At 50.9% G+C, this 12547-nt stretch overlaps 1 protein-coding gene across 1 annotated transcript in view; it reads right to left on the bottom strand.

Moving 5' to 3' along the window:
• UHMK1 (U2AF homology motif kinase 1) overlaps positions 1–2746 on the bottom strand; it is a 43185-nt gene extending 40439 nt beyond the window's left edge. The window contains exons 1-3 of the mRNA XM_078783647.1: positions 2338–2746; positions 226–262; positions 126–181 (exon numbers count right to left, since the gene is read on the bottom strand). Coding sequence (XP_078639773.1) covers positions 126–181; positions 226–262; positions 2338–2596 — 352 coding nt within the window. The 5' untranslated portion in view covers positions 2597–2746. The remainder of the gene's footprint in view (positions 1–125; positions 182–225; positions 263–2337) is intronic.
• Positions 2747–12547: the final 9801 nt, after the last annotated feature.

Here is a 12547-nt window from a genome sequence, read left to right as displayed (position 1 = left end):
ATTTGCAGTGACCGACATGCCACAGTGAATGTCAGATGGGATGGACCAATTAATGGAAAGAGAAACAGATGGGAGGACAGGCCGATTACCAGTTGCTTCATGTCCATGTGCCAAATGCTCCCAGCGAAGTAGCAACTCTGACACACTGATGTCAAGTAGTTCTAACAGCAGGCATGGCGTTCTAACAGCAGGCATGGCTGCGACGTGGGTCCTGGTAGGCCAGACAGTGGTCCCGGGTTCATAAACACCCCGTACAACTGAACTGCACAAAAGAGGGGGATAGAACGAAAACAAAGGCTTCCATCCATCCTCTCTTGATCATCAATGGTGAACCTATTTGACTTGTGCAAATAAAGCATTGATCACAATTTGGTTAAATTTACATATTTTACACTCATTTCATATTTGCTTTCAAGAAGCATTGTGCACACAAAATGGGAACGGCGGAATCACAAAAAACAGACAAGTGAATTGCATTGTCTTCGATTACAAAGTCGAGGATCATGGAAGAGCAAGGAGATGGTTAATATGAAGGCAAAGGGAGAGCAAGGAGACTGGAGGGAGGGCGAGGTGACGGGAGGGAGGGAGAGGTGACGGGAGGGAGGGCGAGGTGACGGGAGGAAGGGAGGGTGAGGCGAAGGGAGGGAGGATGAGGCGACAGGAGGGAGGGCGAGGCGACGGGGAGGAGGGCGAGGCGACGGGAGGGAGGGCGAGGCGACGGGAGGGAGGGCGAGGCGACGGGAGGGAGGGCGAGGGGACGGGAGGGAGGGCGAGGGGACGGGAGGGAGGGCGAGGGGACGGGAGGGAGGGCGAGGTGACAGGAGGGAGAGCGAGGCGACGGGAGAGCGAGGCGACTGGAGTGGAAGAGACTGGAGTGGAAGAGACTGGAGTGGAAGAGACTGGAGTGGAAGAGACTGGAGTGGAAGAGACTGGAGTGGAAGAGCCTGGAGGGTGAGGCGACTGGAGGGTGAGGCGACTGAAGGCGATGGGGTGGCGAGGAGACGGGGGAGCGAGGAGAAGGGGGAGCGAGGCGACGGGGGAGCGAGGAGACGGGGGAGCGAGGAGAAGGGGGAGCGAGGCGACGGGGGAGCGAGGCGACGGGGGAGCGAGGCGACGGGGGGAGCGAGGCGACGGGGGGAGCGAGGCGACGGGGGAGCGAGGCGACGGGGGAGCGGGGGAGCGGGGGGACGGGGGGACGGGGGAGACGGGCGGACGGGGGAGCGGGGGGACGGGGGAGCGGGGGGACGGGGGAGCGGGGGGGACAGGGGAGCGGGGGGTCGGGGGGCAGTGGAGCGGGGGGCGGGGGGACGGGGGAGCGGGGGCGGGGGGATGGGGACGGGGGAGCGGGGGGACGGGGAGCGGGGGGACGGGGGGATGGGGACGGGGGAGCGGGGGGACGGGGGCGGGGGAGCGGGGGGACGGGGGAGCGGGGGGACGGGGGAGCGGGGGGGACAGGGGAGCGGGGAGCGGGGGGACGGGGAGCGGGGGGACGGGGGAGCGGGGGGACGGGGGAGCGGGGGGGCGGGGGGCGGGGGCGGGGGAGAGGGGGGCGGGGGAGAGGGGGGCGGGGGAGAGGGGGGCGGGGGAGCGGGGGGACGGGGAGCGGGGCGACGGGGAGCGGGGCGACGGGAGCGGGGGGACGGGGGGACGGGGGAGCGGGGGGACGGGGGAGCGGGGGGACGGGGGAGCGGGGGGCGGGGAGCGGGGGGCGGGGAGCGGGGGGACGGGGAGCGGGGGGACGGGGAGCGGGGGGACGGGGGGATGGGGACGGGGGAGCGGGGGGACGGGGGCGGGGGAGAGGGGGGACAGGGGAGCGGGGGGACGGGGAGCGGGGGGACGGGGGGACGGGGGAGCGGGGGCGGGGGAGCGGGGGGCGGGGGAGAGGGGGGACAGGGGAGCGGGGGGACGGGGAGCGGGGCGACGGGGAGCGGGGCGACGGGGAGCGGGGGGACGGGGAGCGGGGGGACGGGGAGCGGGGGGACGGGGGGACGGGGGAGCGGGGGGACGGGGGAGCGGGGGGACGGGGGAGCGGGGGGACGGGGAGCGGGGGGACGGGGGAGCGGGGGGACGGGGAGCGGGGGGCGGGGGGACGGGGGGCGGGGGGACGGGGGAGCGTGTTCACGTGATCAACAACCCGACACCCCATTGGTCGACATACACAGCACAAACAAGAAGTTTCACACAGTGAATACGATTCCGAACGAAAGCAAAACTCAAACTTTGACAACATAGTATAGTAATTGGAGACAATAATGTCCCAATAATAATGAGGCAAAATGATAATGAAACAGTTGGACCATGACATTGAGGAAAAGTTATATGACCGCGAATCCCTACCGATGTTTGCGTGACCCCGCACGTTCTCCAGCACATTCCGTTCCCTTACAAACCCGTACAGCGCACGCCCCTGATCTCCGTCCCCGCAGGAGACTCGCTTCAGGGCTGCCCGCGCCGTCCCACGGCCCACACGGAACACTGTAGCGGAGGCGCCGCGACCCAACGGGCCCACAACCCGCCACGAACTTCCTCCCTCCTCGAGAAGCGGTTCCTTCAGGACTGGCCCGGTCGAAAGGACACTGAGCGCGGTGGAGAACATCGGGTTCACTGTGTCTGTGCTGAACACTTAAAATCCCCGCCGTTTTTTACTTCACCTTTCCCTTTTTCGGTTGTAAAAACATTTAAATTCGAAAGACTGTACTAGCAAAGGTAACAAAACTAAGTTAAATCTGCAAGGGGCAACGGAAGAAGAGTGGGTACTGGGTAGGGGAAATAAGTTTGCGGAAACGACATAAAAAGCCTCACATTAACTGAGCACAGTCACTAACTACATCGCCATGGCCAATATGGAGCGTTTAAGTTGAAATTGATCCAGGATTATCGGTATTCAGACTGTTGTACCTTTCCTTTACCTACTTTAGTCGTAGTTGGGTGTTGGGTCATACTTCAGAAGGTCATTCTACCAGCACTTTTCCAGGTTGTATTTAAACTGTTTATTGTGGTATTCTCGGTTACAGCTGCACTGTTGAGAGACTATTCCACAAAGTGTGAATATTATTTGAATTAGGAAGAAAAAAAAATCCTTAAATATTTTCTGGAATTACTCTTTGTTAACCACTGAATTATTAATGGCTCTTTGTTATTACCAATAATTCTGTGCAACAATAACTCATATGATTCACTCATATAGTTCTGTGCTTTTGTTCCATTTATTGTACCGGTACTCTGTACTCATGATTTTATGGTACTGGTACTTCCTCTTCCAATGCACGGTTCAATATACATCTCCTCTGGAAACCGACTGTATCTGCTTGTAGTCATTTTGTGTTTGTGCTCTTCCCGGGGTTTGCATTTGCTCCTGTAAGTTGGGGATGCAATGTTCAAGGCTTCCAGCCTCTTTGAATAGCTTAAAGTCTACACTTCGCTGACAAGTTTTAACCACCGATCTCCCAGACCCAAGGCGGACGCTCTAAGAGTCTAACCATTACACCACCGTGTCCGATAGATATGTTATACTGTAGTGGTTACCTTATTCACATGTCGCGGTTACCTTATTCACTTGTCGCGGTTAACTTATCTGCATGTGACGGTTACCAATACGATGGGTTTGGTCTAACACACGCACACGGGCGTTTGGTTGTGTCGTCGTGACGCACGCGCGGCTGTTGGAGCCACGCCCTCCGAAGAGGGTTCTTGGTTTTATATAAGCCGTTACGACTTCCGTTCGCCAGCAGTTGCTGGAGATTTCTGTACAATAAACAACCTTTGTACCCAACGAAATGGCCTCTTCTTGTCGTCTTCGGCAACTACTAAACTGGTGACCTCGGTGCCCCCGAACGTATTCGGGGGCCAAATGAACACGGCAGTATTGCGACCGCAATTTCTTCCACAAGACCTAAACTCGACCTGCCGGAGTTTTAGCAACGACGAGCGGCCATGTGGTTCGCGCATCGCGCTCGGTTCCTCCTCTATGACTGGAGGGGCGAACCAGCTCTGGGACCCTCCGAAGGAACGCCGTTACGGGGCGTTGGCGGCACGGCTACTTCGTAGCCTCCGCGCACACAGGCCGAGTACTGCTGCTCATCGCCTTCGCGCACACAGGCCGAGTACTGCTGCTCGCCGCCTCCACGCACACAGGCCGAGTACTCCTGCTCGCCGCCTCCACGCACACAGGCCGAGTACTGCTGCTCGTCGCCTCCGCGCACACAGGCCGAGTACTGCTGCTCGTCGCCTCCGCGCACACAGGCCGAGTACTGCTGCTCGCCGCTCCTACTACTGCTCCTACGGCGGATCCCGAAACTGATGCTGCTGCAACTACAACTACTACCGCTGCTCATCTCTTGCGCATGCATGGCTGCTTCGTTACCTTCGCGCGCACTGGAGCCTCGTTGTCTTCGCGTGCACTGCTGCTCGCCACTCCCACAATTCCTACTGCTGCAACTACAACTACTACCGCTTCTCATCTCTTGCGCACGCACGGCTGCTTCGTTACCTTCGCACGCACTGCTGCTCGCCACTCCCGCAATTCCTACTGCTGCAACTACAACGGCTACCACTGCTCAGCACCCGCGGCCCGGCTCTGTTCCACCCGCGGCCCGGCTCTGTTCCACCCGCGGCCCGGCTCTGTTCCACCCGCGAACTACGTACACACCCGTGGCGTGCCTTCTGGGGGGGCGCATGTAGTGGTTACCTTATTCACATGTCACGGTTACCTTATTCACTTGTCGCGGTTAACTTATCCACATGTGATAGTTACCAATACGATGGGTTTGGTCTAACCCACGCACATGGGCTTTTGGTTGTGTCGTGACGCACGCGCGGCTGTTGGAGCCACGCCCTTCGAAGAGGGTTCTTGGTTTTATATAAGCCGTTACGACTTCCGTTCGCTAGCAGTTGCTGGAGATTTCTGTACAATAAACAAGCTTTGTACCCAACGAAATGGCCTCTTCTTGTCGTCTTCAGCAACTACTAAACTTAGATGAGCAGCAGTAGTAGTTGTAGTTGCAGCAGCATCAGCCTCGGGATCCGCCGTAGGAGCAGTAGTAGGAGTGGCGAGCAGCAGTACTCGGCCTGTGTGCGCGGAGGCGATGAGCAGCAGTACTCGGCCTGTGTGCGCGGAGGCGACGAGCAGCAGTACTCGGCCTGTGTGCGCGGAGGCAGCGAGCAGGAGTACTCGGCCTGTGTGCGCGAAGGCGACGAAGTAGCAGTACCCGGCCTGTGTGCGCGGAGGCGAAGTGCAGCAGTGCTCGGCCTGTGTGCGCGAAGGCGACGAAGTAGCCATGCCGCCAACGCCCCGTAACGGCGTTCCTTCGGAGGGTCCCGGAGCTGGTTCGCCCCTCCAGTCATAGAGGAGGAACCGAGCGCGATGCGCGAACCACATGGCCGCTCGTCGTTGCCAAAACTCCGGCAGTTCGAGTTTAGGTCTTGTGGACGAAATTGCGGTCGCAACTCTGCCGTGTTCATTTGGCCCCAGAATACGTTCGGGGGCACCGAGGTCACCAGTTTAGTAGTTGCCGAAGACGACAAGAAGAGGCCATTTCATTGGGTACAAAGGTTGTTTATTGTACAGAAATCTCCAGCAACTGCTGGCGAACGGAAGTCGTAACGGCTTATATAAAACCAAGAACCCTCTTCGGAGGGCGTGGCTCCAACAGCCGCGCGTGCGTCACGACCACACAACCAAAAGCCCGTGTGCGTGGGTTAGACCAAACCCATCGTATTGGTAACCGTCACATGCGGATAAGTTAACTGCGACATGTGAATAAGGTAACCGTGACATGTGAATAAGGTAACCACTACAATACCTATATTTTGTTGGCCCAGAACGTTTCATGGGACACCACGCCCAGAGTCGTGTTACCCTACAAAGAAGCCCACGTTCGAGTGAGTATTGTGCCGAAAGTCACGCAACATATCTTAATTAGGTGGCCGTGCGAAACCAATTGTTGCGTAATTGTTTACTGCAATCTTTATACCCATTAAAATCTGGCCAATCACCGACAGCTGCCTTACATCACCATCAAAATGGACAGGCTAAATCAAGACCTGATTTCTTTATAAACAGGGTGTTTCCTGAACAGGCATGTATTTATAAGCAAATTCACAGGCAAGTATTTACAGCCACATATTCTTTCCTCTTATCACCTAATCGATGCCCACATTCCTATATTCCATCCATTGGATCCTACATTCAATCACTTAGCAACTTTACATTATCATTGGCTCCAATCATGCATCAGATGTGAAAAGATGGGTGAGGGGCAAGATGGAGGTGAGCGATAAGGAAATAGGAAAATGGCGACATGTCGAGCACCTGCATAACTTGGGCTTGCCCGGTTGAGGTAACTCAACTCGTATGTTCTGACTGGATGGTCCTTCGGCCCGGACCCCCTTGCGCTCCACTCTCGGTCCTTCGGCTGTACACCCAACAATGAAACATCCGAGATGTGAACTCAATGCAGGTTATTGGTGGGAAAATGTTTGAAGTGTGTGAGGGTAGGGGGGGGGGGGGGAGGATGCAGCCAGATGTCAGGAATGTAGCAATCAATACTCAAGGCAAAGGACTACAAGGGTGACAGGTGAGGACGTGAACGAGAAAGAGGCATAAGAACGAGAGGAAAATGAAAGAAATCTGAAGTGAGACCTGAAAGAAATGTGAAGGAGAAGAAACCACATGGAGGAAGAACCACATTGATCCATAAAGATCCATAAAGAACCACATGGATTATGGAAGAATCCATAAAGAGGAAACCACATGGACGATAGTGTGGCTGCTTGGCTTTCAGACAGACTCTGCGCACAAAGAAGACGACCCGATAAGACAGTCTCTGCGTGAGAAAGAGAAGTATGAATGTCCAAGAGACAACCAAGGGCAAAAACCAAGGCTCAGTGACAGATGACCCAATAGACTCCCCTTAGATGCTGATCGAAGAAGCTACTTGTGTGCCCGTTTGCTCTACTTTTATGTCCGACTTACCACCCTTCCCCCTTTTGTAACCCCTCCCCCCCCCCCCCCCCCCCACCCCCAATTCGGTTATTGACGGCTTGCTGGCCCATGCTGCACCTCTTCTCCATCTGTGATTGGCATCCATGCCATTCTTCTGCCCACCAACAACCTGGAATTGCTTCCCCAGGGGTTGGAAGTGGTGTGGTGCCAGGGTTACTGGTGGGCATCCTGTCATCTCAACGGTCATTAGCCACATGTTGTGCAGTCCTCTATACAGTGCCCAGTGCCAGTTTGAGGTGGTTTCGGGGGAGGGTAGAAATTGCACAGAGGGCAGGAAGCAAGCAATTGTGGGGTGTATTGTATTCGCTGTATTTGTAGCAAATGGTTGCAGATTAGTGTGTAGAGGATGAAAATAATATTTATCAGATATCCATCTATACACTCGCAACACATATCTGCTCCCATAGACATCAGACCTGAACTAAACAATATACTATGAAATAATTAGGCTTACTTTTATGTGAGGATCTGTGTTTTTCCCCTAGAAGCCGATATATGACACATGGCGATGTTGGCGTTGATTCACTCAGTCAATTAGGAGCCGCTACGTAGTCGCCGACAGGGTTCCCAATCTGCTTCATTCATCTCGCAGGTATGGTACATTGGTACACCGACCCTGGGCATGAAGATCCAGCCAGAGTTGAGTGTTGTCAACTGCATCTGTGGTCTTTTCATAGATACACCGGGTGTTTTGGAGTTATCCGCCGGTACGGTCATGACAATATGCTTGTAAGCTATGCTGTATACTGATCTTTTTAAAAATGGGACCAAAAAATGGCTTTAGGTCATTCTTGCCCATATCATCATGTGTGGAGGATGATGCTCCAATTCCAATTTGAAATGTGGATTTTCCGTTGATCAGAACACCACATTTTATGCCAGTGAGCTTCAATAGATGACACATTCATCCGAAAACAACACTTTTTCTCGAGACAGGCCAGGGGGAAGGCGTCAAGCAAGATGCACAGCACCAATCCATGTCGGCATCACTCAGTTCATTCACAAATGATCGACGCCACAGTTTCAACTGAAGATCTTTTTATTCCTCCGCCGACAAAGTCGCCGGAGGCATTATGTTTTCGTGTTGTCCGTACTTCCGTACGTACGGGCTAAACCTCGTTTTTCTCAGCAACCATATGTCTGATTGAGACGAAACTTTCAGGGTAGGAGTGACACCCATGCAGAATGTTTTTCTGATAATTGTGACATCATAAGTCACGTGGTATTGTGGCCATCTTGGATTAAACGCAAATAATTTTTAAAATATTTATCGGAAACCGCTGAATGGAAAATTTGAAACTTGGTACTTTGTCAAGTACTCCCAATGGGGAACAAAAGCATGATAATGATGACATCATAGGTGAAGTGGTATACCAGCCAAAAATGTTTTCATCTAATTCCTTATCCTAAAAATCTGAAATTGCATGCACATGATCTATGACGCATTTGTATTGAAATATTAAATTTATGACATCATAGGTCACATGGTTTGGCAGCCATATTGGATTGAAGGAAAATATTAAATAATTATATCTCTGAAACCGCTCACCATATTGATGCGAAATTTTACAAATATCATCTAACAGCACTGTTCCATATAGTTTGAAAATGATTATGTCATAGGTCACGTGGTTTGGTAGTCATCTTGGATAGAAAAAAGAACCTTATCCGATCAACACGAAACTTCACAAACATGATCTCCTACCCATACATATGCAGAGTGATGGCATTCCCTACCCGTTGTGGGACTATGCGGAGGCATATTGGCGACACAGTCGCATTGTTCTAGTTTATCATGTGAGTTTGCATCATGGTCCGCGGTATGAAATGTTAACTGGCTATCTTTCTTGTTGACTGAAGGATAGGTATTTGCACACCCCCAAAAATAGGTATTTGCACTTTTCTCTGAAACTACACAAACTATATTTTGATGAAGCTTGACCACAACCTTCATCACACGCGATGCATAAACGTTTGTTCATGGCATTTCAAAAAAAATCGGCATTTAAGAGGGCGTGTGGGGAGGGGGGGGGGGGGTGTTGACCCCTAAAATAGGTTGGTTTTTTTTGGATACAAGATCGAGGCTTGTGTAAGAGCTAACATTGATCACAAAAAAAAAACTAGAACGCCACTCAGTAGAGCGCATACTCCCGCCGTGGGTCAAGTTGGAATAATACGTTTTGTTTAATATCCCCTCTCCCCAAAACAATAAATGAAAAAGAAAGTAGGCCCTAACAGTAGATAATTTATTTTGATATATCTCGGAATTAGAGGAGAAAAACATCATTTAAGAATAAGAATAAAAGCTTTAATGCAGTAAAATAGAAAAAAAAATCCCAAAAAAATTCCCCCAAAAAAATTCTGGATCCGGAATAATATCCTGAGATTCACCAAAAACTAATCAATTCTTCCTTATCCCAAGGGCAATCATCCCACCAACTTTCATCCAAATCCGTTCAGAACTTTTCCAGATATCTTGTTCACAAACACACGAACAAACGAACATACGAACACACATACGCGCGCGCGCACACACACACACACACACACACACACACACACACACACACACACACACACACACACACACACACAGATGGACACGATCGAATGCATTACTCCCTGGCGGAAGTAACAAACGGACACATAAAAAAACATGTAAACAAGGGAGCGGGAGACAAGATGGAAAGAGAGAGAGGGAAGCACACAAGTACAACAGTAGAGAACAGGGACATCGGGAGATCTGTGGGAGGGAAAGGGCTTGGGGGGAGGAGGCATGGAAATGGGGAGGGGGGGATGGGAGAGGTATAAAATACATGTACACTGCTAGGACATCCAGGAAAAAGGTCGGTATTTAAAAAAAGTGGATCTGGGGGTGAAATTAACGGGGGTAGAAAAGATCAAGGTTTTGGATAAGATATGGTGGTGAACAGCTGTTTTAAAGACCCGGAGGGAGGAGTGGGATTGAAGAGAGTGAGGGTGTTTGTTCCAGATGCGAGAGAAAAGAGGATGTTTGTTGATCTCTTCTCTCCTTTTTTTGCTCTCTTCTCCGAAACTACACACACAATTTTGATGAAACTCGATCACAACCTTCATCACCTGTGATGTACCAAGGTTTGTTCACGGCATTAGAAAAATCGGGGTCTGATGGTGTCTAGGGGGAGGGGGCGGGGTGGTTGCCCCCCCAAAATAGGTATTTTTTTGTTTTTGTTTAAAGTCTTAAAATTACGTTAGTATGATTTTACATGTGAGTATACGCATCCTTTGAATCCTTTGAAATTGGGTTTAAAATACCGTGATGCTGTTTAAAATACCTTGATTCGGTGTAGTATACTGCTTTATTCTTCCAGGTGAGTGCCCAGGGGTATTGCCCCTATTTTTACATGGTGCACCTCAGATTTGTGATTTGATCTCTAGTATCTCTTCCTAAGTTCACAACAAATAGCTTGTTGATTTTGTTCAATTTCATTTCATGGGCTGGTCGGCAGGGCCTCAACTGAAAGCAAAATTTTGGTAGGCCTCAATTTTTTTTATGTAGACCAATCAGATATTTTATATGACTTGGAAAATCTAAGCATACTCAAAATATATGTTTCTAAATAAATATTCCTCATTTGTTCAGAATAGAATAAGACTAGAATAGACTTTATTGGTAACATGAGGCAAAATATTGTTACGGTTCTGCTGAACCAGCACACCCAATAAGTAACGGCAACCAACATAAGGTCCCGAGTTAGTTATTACTCCCGCCAGGGAGTAATGCATTCGATCGTGTCCGTGTGTGTGTGTGTGTGTGTGTGTGTGTGTGTGTGTGTATGTGTGTGTGTTCGTGTGTTTGTGTGTTTGTTAACAAGATATCTGGAAAAGTTCTGAACGGATTTGGATGAAAGTTGGTGGGATGATTGCCCTTGGGATAAGGAAGAATTCCGTAGTTTTTGGTGAAGCTCAGGATATTATTTCGGATCCAGGAATATTTTGAAGGATTTTTTACCATTGGAAGATAAGGCTCAGCAGCGGCCACCCACGGCGAGAGTATGCGCTCTACTGAGTGGCGTTCTAGTTTCATTTGTAATCGTTCAGGTAGTTCCTCTCTGCAGTGTAGTGTGTTTTACAAGTCAATATGCATTGTGTGGAATTAGTTAGGTTTTTCCCCCTTTTCTTCCCATTTCCTTTTAAGCAAATCGTCTACAAGTACAACCTCAAAGCAACTGCGCCACCAGAGCACCATTTCCTGTAATTGGCAGCAACACCTTTTCCTTAAACAGCAATAAAGTCAAATCACAAGTACGCGCCTTACCACCTGTGCCCGTTTCCTATAAACGGCAGCTAAGCCTTTCCCGTAAACAACAAGTATGAGTTGAACACCTGATACAATTCTGGTAAACCACACCTTGAGGCTTTCTTGGTCCTTGCCAAAGCTCCGCCCCTGCCAAGCGGCTATATGAGCGCCACGTTTAAGATTTTAGGATAGGTGATTTCTGGCTTGGGGGTTGATTTTAGCTTGGTCAGGTGGTGTGCCATGAAAGACAGAAGGAGCTGGAGCGAGGGGAGCAAAGCTGTGAGATGGAGCTGGTGAAGCGGAGCCCTGGCGAGTGATTGATCCCAGTGCCGTGCGGAACGCATGCCGGAGACCAAGGGTCAGGCCCATTTATCACCTCATACTGGACCACACCCACCCCTCCACAGCACACACCCTAACTAAAGTAATTTCTCCTCTTTATCCCTCACCTCAGTGAATGGGAAGCATGGGTTCATCAGTCCCCATTCGGTAAGGCAAGAGGTCACAACAGCCTCGCACTGTTTTTCTTTCTTTTCTACCTACCCTTCCTTGGATTATTCTAAATGGGCGCCGTTGTAATGTGTTTGAATAAGTAAGATGTATAAGCTGAACAGATTGAGACAACTCTGCCATGTATCCTTGTGCTTTGTACATTTTTGATCTCTCGTACCATTGATTGCTCATATATTGATTTTTTTTTTTTTGACCTGCACCATATGCTCCCCCTCTGCCCCACATTGTAAATAAACCACCGCTTATTGAATTATGCTTTCCATTCTGCTTCATGTGTATTTTTCTTCATTGGTCTGGCAATGTCCGCACCTAGTGTTGGCCTGTCTGAGATTTTAATTCCCCAACTAATTGGCTCCAATCTGCTTATCCGGTGTGCACTGGCAGTTTCACTCTGCTGCATCCCATTATGATCTGAAGATGATATAAGATTAGTGCATCACGAAGGTGCTTTTCCCGGCTAGAAAACCATGGGACCCCCAGGTAAATGGTAATTTGACGGAGGACCCTGGGCCACATGATCAAATATTTGGTGTTTGCGGTTGGTTAGCAACTCCCCGAAGCATGAAGTTATCCGTATCCGGTGGCCTCAGTTCTGGTAGACCAGGAGGAACTGAGGCACTCTCCCTCATAGTACATCCAAAAACCCGTGGATGTAACAATATATACGTACTGGCAGAGTACCCACCCCCTGGATGGGACAAGTTTGCGCATTGCTTGCTGAAAAAAGTATTGTTTGTGTTTTTCAAGAAGAC

The sequence above is a fragment of the Myxine glutinosa genome, chromosome 8 (assembly GCF_964187855.1).
Source record: "Myxine glutinosa chromosome 8, kmMyxGlut1.1, whole genome shotgun sequence".
Classification (NCBI taxonomy): Eukaryota; Metazoa; Chordata; class Myxini; order Myxiniformes; family Myxinidae; genus Myxine; species Myxine glutinosa.
The sequence above is the reverse complement of the archived record's forward strand: the minus strand, read 5'-3'. Positions and strand labels throughout refer to the sequence as shown.